Source organism: Panthera tigris, chromosome D1 (genome assembly GCF_018350195.1).
Source record: "Panthera tigris isolate Pti1 chromosome D1, P.tigris_Pti1_mat1.1, whole genome shotgun sequence".
NCBI classification, from domain to species: Eukaryota; Metazoa; Chordata; class Mammalia; order Carnivora; family Felidae; genus Panthera; species Panthera tigris.
In genome coordinates, this window is record NC_056669.1 from 114,585,179 (window position 1) to 114,598,394 (window position 13,216).

At 46.4% G+C, this 13,216-nt stretch overlaps 1 protein-coding gene across 4 annotated transcripts; it reads right to left on the minus strand.

Annotated features, from left to right (window-relative positions):
* Positions 1-255: 255 nt before the first annotated feature.
* On the minus strand, positions 256-13,209 carry PSMD13 (proteasome 26S subunit, non-ATPase 13). 4 transcript variants are annotated; one of them, XM_042957628.1, is made up of 13 exons: positions 13,041-13,209; positions 11,369-11,447; positions 8,086-8,165; positions 7,946-8,001; positions 7,659-7,702; positions 7,383-7,469; positions 4,796-4,967; positions 3,742-3,821; positions 3,538-3,663; positions 1,891-1,953; positions 1,580-1,666; positions 1,281-1,397; positions 256-713 (listed from the first exon to the last, which is right to left on the minus strand). In XM_042957628.1, exons 1-13 carry the CDS (start codon positions 13,133-13,135, stop codon positions 618-620), a joined length of 1,182 nt encoding a protein of 393 aa, XP_042813562.1. In that variant the 5' UTR covers positions 13,136-13,209; the 3' UTR covers positions 256-617. The 4 variants fall into 4 exon arrangements, with proteins under 4 accessions (XP_042813562.1, XP_042813564.1, XP_042813563.1 ...); XM_042957630.1 differs by having other exon boundaries at positions 8,086-8,120; positions 13,041-13,208; XM_042957629.1 differs by having other exon boundaries at positions 1,586-1,666; positions 13,041-13,208.
* Positions 13,210-13,216: the final 7 nt, after the last annotated feature.

Consider the following 13,216-nt stretch of genomic DNA (forward strand, 5'->3'; position numbering starts at 1 on the left):
GGGTGGGCATCGGGTGAACACCATGTCTGAGCCACAGCAGACAGGACTTGCTCTCTTGGCCACGGGGCCCACGGCCCTCTGCGCCTGGCTCTGCCCTGTGCCCTGTGTGTGCAGAGACGCCCCTTGCCCGGGGCAGGAGTGGGGGGCCGAGGCCCACTCCCCACCGAGCCCTATCTCCCATCTCCCGTGTTTTAATCTCTCCAGGCCCAGGCTTGACATCAAAGCTAAGACCGAGGAAACGAGAACCACAAAAAGGACAAAACAAGTGCGTTTATTACAGGAACATTCTCAAACGACACCAGAGATATTCACACAGGTGGATGGGATGGAGATGAACTTCTGAGTGGTGTCCCCACGCACTCAGGGTGGCGCCTTCTCGCTCCTCGGGGCACGTGCACGCTCGCGCCTGCCTGGTCACCAGAGACTGGTGACCCCTCCCCACTGCGGGCTACAGGAGACCTCCACAAAGGAGGCTTCTATCTGTGGCCACGCACCCCATCGGTGACAGTCCTGTTCTCACAGCAGGAAGAACAGTTCCCATTCCACAAACACAACCCCACCCCCACCCCTTTAAATGCAGATGGCCTCAGCTGCCACACACGGGCCAGGTGGGGGCGCTAGGTGAGGATGTCGTGGGCCTGGTGCTCTACCAGCATCTCCATGCTCCTGACGTCGGTGCACCAGAACTCCAGGCGGTCCTTCATGCCCGCGATCTGAGGCAAACCAGGACCACACGGTGTTAGGACACTTGGGAGTCACAGCACCTGACAGGGCAGCTGTACGTTTCCAGCCAATTCTTTAGGGCGGCACTAATAAACAGGGCATCGGAGCTGGGGGAGTGGGCTACGTGAGACGGGATTATCCCAGTCAATTCTTATCACCAGGACATTAAAAAAAACTTGCATGAAAGAAAACAGGCAAGAATAGAGGAAATCCACAGGATTAAATTTAAAGCAAATACGAACAAGATGGATCTGAGCTCAAACCACAGAACTAGGAACGCATTTGATCAGAGCACCAATGTGAAGATTAAAAGGCAGCATCAGCACAACCAGCCCTGTTATTACGATAAGCTTTTAAGTGCAGGGTTCAAACCCCAGGCTTGCACTAAATTGGGTTCTTTGAAAAACCCTCAGTCCCTACAGCAGTAAGATATTCTCTGAAATCCCTTTGTCAATACCGCTTTCTTCCTAAATGGCTGCCATCCAAGCGAAACTAAGACAGCACAGACACAATCCAAAACACCCACAAAGGTGAACTAGGTATTCCAATCACATTACCTGTTGCAAATCCAACACGCGGGGCTGCACCCAGGTCATGTGAACCCGCTTATCCACTTCATCAATACTGCCTTTCACCAGCCCCACTGAGAGCGCCTTCATCACCAGCAACTCCACCTGTGCAGAGAGGGGCTCGTGTAAGACACCCCGAGGCCTGCAAGTACACACCAGCCGGCCCTGAAATATGGGGGAACAAGACACTGTCTTTTGTGGTCTGGAGTCTAGGGAGCCGTGCTCACAGGAGCCCTGACCCGCCCAGGTAGCAGCTGTACCACTGGACCATCCTGAGTCCAACAAACCTGTACCTCGTTCACGGTGATTTTAGCACTTTTGGCAATTTCTTCAAAAGTGAGTTGTCTGTGATTGGCAGGTCGTGTGAAAGTCATCTGAAAAAAAATTTTTGCTTGTTAACTACTTTTCCAAATAGAAATTGTCAGAGAACTGACTGACGGGAACGTTTTTGTCAATACTTGCTCTGAAAACCTAGATCTTATTAGTGAACACTAAACTCTTCCTTTATGTTAGTCGTGTATCTCATTAAGAACACGCTTTCCACACTTAGCTTACGGCAGTCGTTCACACAGCGAGCGGTTCCTGGGTGCCTGCTTACCTCCATGAGGCACAACAGCTGAATTTTCCTCAGAAGCTGGGCTTCATTGGCAGCCAAGTCAGGCTGTAAAGCAGAAAGCATCAGTTACCCAACCTGGGCTTTGAAATTCTACAACAGAGCGAACAAAAGGAATCTTTGCAGGTCCAAACACCTTACGCTGAAGATCACGGAGGCTCACTTTTCTTAGGAAACCATTAGAAGGTGCACCCCGGAAATGTCATGCTCCCACACAAGGCATTTACGAGGTTTACAGACACCAGGGGGCACCTGGTTTACAGACACCAGGTGACTTGGCACAAAGAAAGGCAGGGAAGGACCCATCCTGTGCCTGAGCAGGTCCAAGTGTACTGCCTGCTGCGTCAGCTCTGTGTAAGGGGAGCCTCTGAGGAACACACTCCTCACGCTCCAGGGGCTTGTTCTGAACTGAAAGAGCAGGTTATTAATTTATAATGAAAACCGGCCTTATCACGAGAACCATGCCCTCTGCGTGACCTGTAGTCACCCTACAGGTAGGTCACAGGTCACTGCTGAGCACAGAGACAAGAAAGGAGAAGGGGTTACCGGATTCAAACATTTAGGAACTCACACCCCAACACAGGCAGAGCCAGCAGGGAACGGACAGGTCAGGCTCTTCAGAAAGAGCCCACTCACCCCAGATGGGCTCTTGCTGCCTAGACAGGTGCCGCAGGCACACGGCTCTAGTTTTCTTAACTTTCTACGGCTAGCCATCTTTCTTTCCAATTTCTTTCAGAGATCAAAATACAGACTACTACAGTTAGGATCGACTGGACTTGCTTTCTGCCTCTTCACAGTCCGTTTGTATCTACTCGGCTCTGTTATGTGAATTCTACAAGTTTATTTTGAACTTTGAAACTGAAAGCTTTAGAAAAGCTGAAAGCTTTTAGTTTTTCAGTTTTTCAGAAAACTGAAGCTTTAGAAAAGTACGAAACAGTAATACAACCATGATCCCTATCACTATGAACATTTTAGTAATTTTGCTTCTCACAGTTTCACTCGAAAAAGAACAAACTTACTATTAAAGCTCAGGTCCTTGTTAAACACCTCTCCTCCCTAATTCACACCTCCCAGAGGCTCCACTCCTTGCCCGGCGCCCTCTCCCCTGCTACCTCTTTCCCTCTGCATTGACTGCCCCGCCATCCCCTGCACTGACCCCTTCCTCCCATCAACTGCTTCTGCCCTGCACAGACCGTCCTGCCTTCCCTCACCCTGGGTTCTCCCCGACTCTCATCATTCACTCACTTGAGCCTCACATACCCTACTGCAATTCAGCAACATGCTAAAAGCTTCCTTTTCCTCTGCTGAATATACTCTTCTCATATTCTTCCCTTGGCTAAATTCCACTCACACCTAAGGTCAGACACAGAGTGTGGCTTCTTTGGGGCAGTCCTCTGTGATAGCCCTTTCACCCAGATGACACTCCGCTATTCTATCAGAGTAGCTGAGTTACTACTCTAATTAGCCACTTAACCATCTGCTCTATGAGAGCAAGACTGGCTCGTCTTAGTCTCCTGTCTCCCCAGCGGCTGGCGTGTAGAAGGTGCAAGTCAACATCTGTTAGATAAACAGACACAAGGAAGGAGAGCCAGGAGCATGTAGGAGTGCTCAGCCGTCCTTCCCATGGCTGACCTGCTGGCCCCAGGAGGTCTTCAGGGTCTGGAATCTCTCTACGTTGCCACTGTTAAAGGCATAAAGGGTGTCAATCAGCCACTGGCGGTCGGTGTTCCTCAGTGATTCCAGCACGGGGTGCATGAGCTGTGAGGACGAGACAGTTAGCTGGCAAAGAAATCAGTCTCCCCCTTGTTAAGAAATCTGTGACCAGGGTCCACTTACGAGTTCTCCAAAGTTAAAAACTCCCTCGCCAAGAAGTCCTGCTAGTCCCAGCGTGAAAGCTCTCTCCTGCTGCTCAGACACTACGGCAACAACACATCTCCAGTGACACCCCAGTTACAAGAATCAGTCCTGTTTGGCTTTAAAACTCTCATAAAAAAGTAAAGAAACCATTCCCTGTAATGGTTATATCACAAAGCCTTAACGTTAGTCGTCTCTTTTAAAGTACCATATCAACTCAAGTTATACCTGGAACCACATACACAGGTTTTGTGGGAAAGACATTCATTCACTTATTTCTACCTAAATAAGTGAATCGATTTACATTTTCAGCTCATCTACTTCCTGGAGTAGCAGGTTCCTTATACCTCTTGTTTCCTATGGAAGTGATACCTCCCATTTATCTTAAAGTCCCCTCATTCAGCCTCTTTTCAGACTACAATCTTCCTTTCCCATACAACAACTCCCTTTTCTCTTGACCACATTAGCTGTGCTTTCCAATATATTTTTCTTGAGCTGCAGGAACTGCATCTAAAAACTGCACTAACATCTTTAGGCGTCGCTGGTCTCCACAGCTTCAATGGTGTACTGTGAGAAACACCCAAGAGGCTCAAATTTCTTCTTTAAACACATACTCCTCGCACTTTCCCCAAAACTCATTGTTCATTTTGCTTTGCAAGTGATTTTCGTAAGTAAGTTATTCCCCTGGGTCTTGTGCGGTTTTTGGAACACGACTCTCAGGTACAGGGTGGCGGCGCGCCCTTCGTGCTGTAGGGGTCGAGGGACTTGCATTGCTGCGCTTCTCACCAAGGCCTCTGACTCAGAGAGCTGGGAAGACTGGGGAAGGGACGGTGAAGGGCTACAGGGTGCAGGCTCATCTCAACTCAACGCTGAAGGCAGACACCTGTAAAAACTAACGCTCTCATGGCTCTTTCCAGCCTATCACCACGTGGGCTTTCCTCAACAAGGGACAGATACACTGGAGGAATTTCTGAGGCCTGCTACCACGCCCCGAGAGTGAGCTCCCACGACACGGACTCTAACGGCCCCATGTTACCTGGAAGATCCTTGATGTCGACACAGCCTAGAAACCGCAGAGCATCTTTGTAGTAGGATGCGTGGTTTCCGATTGTTTGATAGTATTTACTAGAGAGATCGTAGAAACGACTGTGAACTGATGTCACGCCAGGGAGGTTGTTGAGCATCTCTTCAACGTCTTCAATTGTCTCCTACGTGCAGGAAACAAGATCACCTTTCTTTGTAACTTAAGACATTTTTAAAGAAATGTATGACGAGATGAAAAGCATAAGCCACAAAGATCGATAGATTTGAGTACATTAAAATGGAAAACTTCAGTTCACCTAAAACACAGAAAAAAGAACAAAGACAAGCTATAGACTGGGAAAAGATATTTACTGCACACGAAACCCACGAGGGCACAGGACCACAGCTATATAAAGAACTCTTACAAAACAACAAGTGGCAAGCAACACAGAAAAAATGAGCAAAAGAAAAGATGTTAATGGCAATTTACAGAAGTGGAGACATGAATGGAGTGGTCAACAAACTACCAGCAATCAAGAAATGCAAATTAAACCCCAATGAGATGGCATTTCACCTCCATCAGATCGCCAAGAATTAAGTGGTCTGAAAATACCAAGTGTCGAAGATACGGAGCTCTGCAAGTGCTCGTACGGTGCTAGGGGAGTGCGAGCTATCTTGGAGATAAGTTTGGCAACATCTAGTAAAAGTGGAGGGTATACACCTTACACCTGTAGCCTCACCTCCAGGCATATGTCCCGGTGAGATTCTGCCCATGTACACAAGGAACCAGGCATAGAAATGCTGATAATTAACATCACTATTCGCAGTAGAAAAGAGAACCTTGAATCCCTTCCATAGGAAGGAGACTGGATATGCAGGCTATGAGACAGTTACACAGTGAGATACCAAACAGTAAAAACGAATTGGTCCCAGGCACCGACACGATGACTCAAACCTCACACTGAGCCACCAACTGAAAACAATACTACACATCACTTAGACCTGCACGTGCCCATCTAGTGAGCATCAGGAAACACACAAGTACGAGGAACACCAAGCACGTGTGCGGGAGCACTGCTGGTGCAGGAGCGTGCACGGGGGCCCAGCAGCTCCATTCCCAGGTTGCTTCACTCCCCGGCTGGGCAGGGCACGTGGATGCCCACGACAGCATTCTTTATAGTACTTTATGGATTTCAACACGCCTTAAATATTTCAAAGCAAAATGCAGTAAGTATGAATGCAGGCTAGGACTGGGCAGGAATAAGAAACAGTAAGTACAGGGACACCTGGGTGGCTCAGTCAGTTAAGCCTCTGACTTCGGCTCAGGTCACGATCTTGCGGCTCGTGGGTTCGAGCCCCGCATCAGGCTCTGTGCTGACAGCTCAGAGCCTGGAACCTGCTTCAGATTCTGTGTCTCCCTCTCTCTCTGCCCCTCCCCTGCTCACTCTCTGTCTCTCAATAATAAATAAACATTGAAAAAAAAATTAAAAAAAAAAAAAAAAGAAACAATAAGTAGTATTATTTTAGGGCAATGAGAACATTAACACTTACCCTGATATTTTCTTTAATATTATGGTTACCAAAAAACCCCAAACCAAGACCAAAATAAACACATGTAGTCTCTGGTTCAACAAAGAGGACTGACCACATAAGTTGGTCTTACTGCCACTCCTATCACATCTGTCTCCCAAATTGCACTAAAATTAAAATAAAAAAGAGACGGGTGGGGTGCCTGGGTGGCTCAGTCGGTTGGGCGGCCGACTTCGGCTCAGGTCATGATCTCGCGGTCCGTGAGTTCGAGCCCCGCGTTGGGCTCTGTGCCGACAGCTCAGAGCCTGGAGCCTGTTTCAGATTCTGTGTCTCCCTCTCTCTGACCCTCCCCCGTTCATGCTCTGTCTCTCTCTGTCTTAAAAATAAATAAACGTTAAAAAAAATTAAAAAAAAAAAAAAAAGAGAGACGAGAAACTTAACAACGATGAGGAGGCAGAGAGGGTGGAGGAGCAGCGTACGATATGACCCGTCATGGTAAGTGGGCCGACACCCGGAGAGTGAGAACCTGGGTGCCGTGGACAGTCTGAGGCTGTCTGGATGCGTCCTGCTGACGGCTGTGCTCACCCAGGACAGTGCTCTTTCACGGGGAACAGGCCTCCTACCAGCAAGTTACCCTCAATAGTTGTGAAAACCAAAAACTACACACACAGAGTAATAGGGCGAAGAAGTGAAATGTCCGCAATGGGAGTGTGAGGGAGGGGTATAGGAAAGTTCTTTGTGCTATTTTTGCAACTTTTCTAGAATTTAAAGTTACTTTAAAAGTTAAAACGGAAAAAAGGGGTTTTTCTCCTATAGCCCCAAACAACTTTGTATTTATTTATTTTAAATGTGTATTAATTTTTGAGAGAAGGTGAGCACAGCAGGGACAGAAAGAGAGGGAGACAGAGGATCCAAAGCAGGCTCCATGCTTTTAGCAGACAGCCCGATGCGGGGCTCAGACTCACGAACCATGAGACCTGAGCCCAAGTCGGACGCTCAACCGACTGAGCCACCCTGGTGCCCTTTAAACAACTCTTTAAACCAAAGAGAATGTCTTATGGCAACCTTACCTTTGTAACCTGTAGGTCCCCGATGTTTAATTTTAGAGCTCCGATTGCAGTTTTACACAGGATCACTGCCTCATCGCTACTTTTCACCTAAAGACGTCAGAAACAAAAGAACCTGAGAAGTGTGGGCAGGGGACTAACAAAGCACGGCCATCTGCGCACTGGCTTAACTGACATGATTAGAGACACAGTAGTCTCTAAAAGGTGTGCACAGCGACCACAGACACAAGCTGTAAGTCACACGTATTCTAAAAGTCTTGGCCCAGGCTTCACATTTACCTTTTCACGAGTCTTTTCCAGAAAAGTAAGAGCCACATTGGGATCTAGAAAAGGCAGAACAATGTCAGAAGAACCACCAACATAGTATCTTTATCTTTAGAGACTGGTTCCTACCAGTGAGGACACTTAGGTAGGATAACCTTTAGGGTTAGACCACAAATATAATAAAAACCTAACTTAGAATCTGGTATTTTCTATCGAAATGTAAAAGTTCAATTAACTTACATTTCAAAATAATTTGAATTACCACTTGGATCTGCTCCTTTATGAAATAAAGTCAGACTCACCAGTCATCTGTCTAACTACATGAAGAATGATTTCTACCAGGGACAAAGGATTCACCCTGAAATAAAAACCACCAGTTTTTGAGTGTCAGTAGTATCAATGTTTCCATGTTCAAAGTCAAAAACTGACAAAGGTATTTTACCTGTGTTCAAATTCACTGATGAAGTTTTCATAAAGCTGTGGAACCAAAACATGCAGAGTAATTACAGGATGTCTTTCATTCTGCAAAATCAAACAACCAAAATGCCCACCATATAGCAGGCATCGCAGAAATGTTTGCGAGTTGATAGGAGACCCATATTTGGGCTTATTAATCACGAATGGATTACTGAAGACAGCTGTGCTTTTTTTTTTGGAATTAGATACCTGACCTATAAGGATCTCATAAAGACCAATTCCTATATTCTTTCTCCAAAGTACTCTAAGCAAAACAAACTATCTGTTTAAAAGATTCACTAACTTTCAGATTTTAGAGGATTTTAGGCTATATTGCCAAATTTACAAGCCATTCAGCAAACACTTGATCACTTACTCAGACCTTTTGCCAGGTACTGCAGACACAGAATATGTAAAATAAAAGACAGGCTTTCAAGGATTTCTGGCTGAGGAGAGCAGACTTGTAAACAAAGAACTGGCAATATTGTGAGTTTACAAGCGAGGAAAAAAACAGCACACAGGTGGACCAACCCAAAGGAGAGGTTCCAAAAGTTATTCCAGAAATGGCGATAACTGAGTTTTAGGGAAGGAAGAGCAGTTAGAGAGGTGAACAGATTTGGTATGGGGGAGGAGGCAGTTGGGAGAACATTCCAGCAGGGACAAACGTGTAGAAGCACTGAAGAAAACACTGCGCATGTGTTAGCAGCACTCTGATGGACACAGAATGGAAGGCACTGGGGCTTGTCCTTGCCCTGAGGTCAAACCTGAACCAGTGGAAACACATGATCACACTTCTGCTTTATAACAAGACTGGGAGAAGGCGGGGGGAGGGGGGGAACAGAGTGAGGGGGCAACGGCAGTTAGGGTGGACAGAGGGTCTGAGAGGTTTGCTGGTCACAGGGGAGGGGAGCTAAATGACTTCTGTGCTATGGCTGGGTAACTGGGCAAACGGAGCACCCCATGTGGGCAAAGTGGGAAGAGGGAGCCTCAAGATGAGGTCAACTTGGATAAGTAGAGTCCACAGTTCCTCTGGGTTATGAAGACAGAAAGATGGAAGTGTCCCCGTGAAAGAAAATGTGGGTATATGCCCACACACTGTGGAATATTATTCGGCCATAAAAAGAAGGAAACCCTGCCATTTGTGACAACATGAATGAAACTGGAGGGTGTTTTGCTTAGTGAAATAAATTAGACAGAGACAAATACTGTATGACCCACTTCTAAGTGGAATATTAAAAAACTGACCTCACAGATACAGAGAACAGATTGGTGGTTGACAGAGGCAGGGGGTTGGGGGGTGCAAGAAATGGGTGTGAAGGTGGTCAAAAGGTACAAACTTCCAGTTATAAGAGAGTTCCTGGGGATATAACTTATAGTATTGTAACTATAGTTAACAACACTGTGTTGTACGTTTGAAAGTTACTAAGAAACGCAGATCGTAACAGTAGCCATCACATGGGGTGCCTGGGTGGCTCAGCAGGCTGAGCATCTAACTCTCGATTTTGGCTTAGGTCTTGATCTCACAGTTTGTGGAATCGACCCCGTGTCAGGCTGTGTGCTGATAGCGTGCAGCCTGCGTGGGGTTCTCTCCCTCTTTCTGCCCCTTCCTTGCTTGTGCTCTCTCACTCTCAAAGTAAACTTAAAGCGTGAGATGGATGTTTAGTAGACTTACTGTGGTTATTTTCCATATAAACATATACCAAATCATTACGTCGTATACCTTAATAATAAAGAGCAATATGCCAATTATTTCTCAATAAAACCTGGTGCGGGGGGTATGTGTGTGTGGGTGAAAAATGTCCCTGAAGCAGCCAGTGAGTTATTTAAATCTGGCACCCAGCAAAGAGCCATCTAAATAAAATGGCTTTTTCATTACAGAGGACTATTTTAAAGATATCTTCTCCAGTAAGAGAGTATTTTCTACTTTTCTGATACCCATTTTAATTTATGGAATTACCTAAACCACAAACCCCTCCAAAGAAAAAAGAAACTCAAAATTACTACTGGTGACTGCAAATTCATGAATACTATCTCTCTGAAAGTTAGCTGGGCTGGGTCCCAACAATTTTTAAAGGTTTACTTGCCCACTGAAATAGTAAACTCAAATCTGCTGACCCAAGTGTTACGTTACCATGGGGTTGAGGAAATATTTTGCTCCGGGTAGAAAGTGATTTAAAGACAAGAAAGCAAAGGTTGGAGAGGAATAATCATGAATGTCCATTGCTATGATATAGAACCTTAGGAAACAAATTGTAAGATAGCTCTAATTTATCATTTTTTCCACATAATCCAGAAGACAGAATGCCCAGCAAAATCTTTAGGTGTACAGATGAATATAAGTTCCTTTGAGTAGTAAAATGTCCAATTGGCAGATATAAAACACAGGAAAATCTTTAGATCCCCAGTCGTGGAGTCAGAAGGTGGTAAGCTTCACTGTAAACACATATAAAGTAATGTATCCAGGGCAAATAACTCAAGTTATCATGAACTACCTTTTGGTTTCCATGCAGGCATAAATCTCGGATTCTTTCAGAATCCAAGAGAAAGGCATCAAAGAGAAAGATGTCAGCGAAAGATTTCCAAGAGGAAGAAACTACCAGTGAACAACTGGTGGGGGTTTGTCAGGGAGTGTGGGGAAGGCTGGGGCAGAGAATATTTTTCTTTCCTTTTTCTGTTGTCAAATGCTAAAAGTGCTACACTACAGAGGATCCCCCCAAACCTCCCCACCTCCAAGTGAAGCAGGAAAGGGGCTCGATCTTCCACACGACCCAAGAGAAAGCCTCTGGGCAAGCAAGCAGAATCAGTGGGAGTGGAGGAAGAGGTGCGATCAACCGTTACCTGTGAGATTCCTGCGGTTATCTTCCACTACGTCCTACCCTACCCCCCAAATGATTCTGAACTTTCTATTTCTGAATAAGTTTCCAAAGGCCCAGTAAGATACAGGGCATGCTATGCTATAAGACGGCATTTTAAGCTGGGATTTCAGAAGAAGCGAGACTGTGTTTGAAGTCTCTTCTACCACTTGTTAGCTGTGATATCTGGCAAATTACTCAATCCCTTAGTGTTAGCTTCTACATCAAGTAAGTAGGATTATCTCCCAAGCTGTCACGAGGAATAAACGAGTAAACGTACAAAGTCCTTACGAGACTACCCGACGTACAGTGACTGCTGAATAGTTATAGTGTGTTACTACTACAAAGCCCACCTATTATTTTTAAAAGTCCTTGAGCAAGTTTATATAGTCTGACCTAGCATGGCAGATCATTTACCTTAATGAGGCCATCTCCTTGGGCAAAGCACGGGTCCTGCACAAAATCAAGCACCTGAAGTGTCAGCTGATGCCACAACCTGAAAAACATAAGGCTCTTAAGACCTACGAACCAATATCCAGTCACAGACACCTTCAGCCGTGATGGTCCTATCACATAACACATATTAACTGGTTTCTATTTGTAACAGGAAGACAGCTAACACAGATGCTACTAACCCTGAGTTCCTCTCTTGGTTCTGCTGTTCAAAGGTGATGTCACCCTGGAGAATATCTTAGATTACCTCAAAGAGTTATTGTGAGCTTTGACTGAAAACAAGAATTTGGGATCACACATATATAAGCTGAAATCCTGGCTCTTCTACTTAGTAGTTGAGCATCTCAGGGAAGGAGTTTAGGTGAAATTGTTTCCTCCCCTGTAAATGGGATGAATGAAAGATTAAATGGGCAACTGAAGGACACCTGGGTGGCTCAGCTGATTCAGCATCCGACTCTGGATTTCGGCTCAGGTCATGATCTCAGGGTTCGTGAGTTCAAGCATCACATTGGGCTCTGTGCTGACAATGCAGAGCCTGCTTGGGATTCTCTCTCTTTCCTTCTCCCTCTGTTCCTCCCCCGCTTGTGTTCTCTCTCTCTCTCTCTCTCTCAAAATAAATAAACTTAAAAAAATTAAAAAAGCAAATGGGCAAATCAATAAACCCTCTGGAAACACGACAGTACATTCGAAACCAAACTCTAATTTTTAAGAATGCACAAAAAAAAAAAAGAAAAAAAGAAAAAAAAAGCTTTGAAAAATACAAAGTGCAATTATTTGCCAAACACTAAGAATTTTCTCTCAAAAACGCTAATAGCAGAAGGCCACCGAACATCATGCAAACATGTATTCATTTTCTACGTAAAAGGCATTATGCTCAACGCTAGGGTTCTTAACAGGGAAGTTATCACAGCAAGTGTGCTCTCCTGTGGAACAATGCTAGCAAATTATTCCAGTCACTTAAGAGGTTAGTGCTGAGCAACGGAGAATTTGTCATAAAACTCATCTCGTTATAAAACTCAAACTCAGAGCTCTTCTTAGGGGCACAAAGCCCAAGATGAAGTGCAATGGCAAGTAGGAACCGGGAGTGGGGAGAAGCGGCTGAAAGCAGAGTGCAACCACTTGCAGAATCAAAAGGGGAAAACACTAAAACTGCACTTGTTCCTGGTTTATCCGCTGCAGACCGCTGAGAAACGGCACGGACGCCGTCGACTATACGGGGCAAGTGCAAGACACCAGGATCTGTTACTCGGAACGGATGGCAGCCTGACCCTGAAACGGTGTTTGCTTGTTTGACTGGAATCAAGAGCGGAAAGCCTTCAAAACCCCGAACCCTTTTCATAAGAGCAGGGGAAGGGAGTTCAGAAACCCAAGTCCCAGCCCCTGAGTCAGGAAGGCAGGGAACCCTAGGCCCCAACACTGTGCCTATGGCTCTGCTCCTCAGTCCTCGGGGGCTGTCACCCCGTCTTCCTCCACAGCCTTGCCGCCCCGGGCTCCTCGGCGCACCTCCCCGGCCTAGCCTGCCCCCACTCTCCCCACACGGGTCTGGGCACCCTCAGTCCACAAGGTCCCGTCCCTCCCCGGCAGCCCCCTCGCTCTCCCAGCACTGGGGCCCGGGGCCCCTCGGCTGGGCGCTCACTTCTTCGTGTAGAGCTCCTCCAGACGGTGCCACACGGCGGCCTGGCCGGGCCCGGAGCTCTGGCTCTGCTGCAGAAAGCCAGGTACGTCCTTCATGACGGCGGGAAGACCCTGGGACAGCCGCACTTCGGAGGTGTCAGCGCCGCGGGGATGGCCACCGGAAATGCTCACTCACTT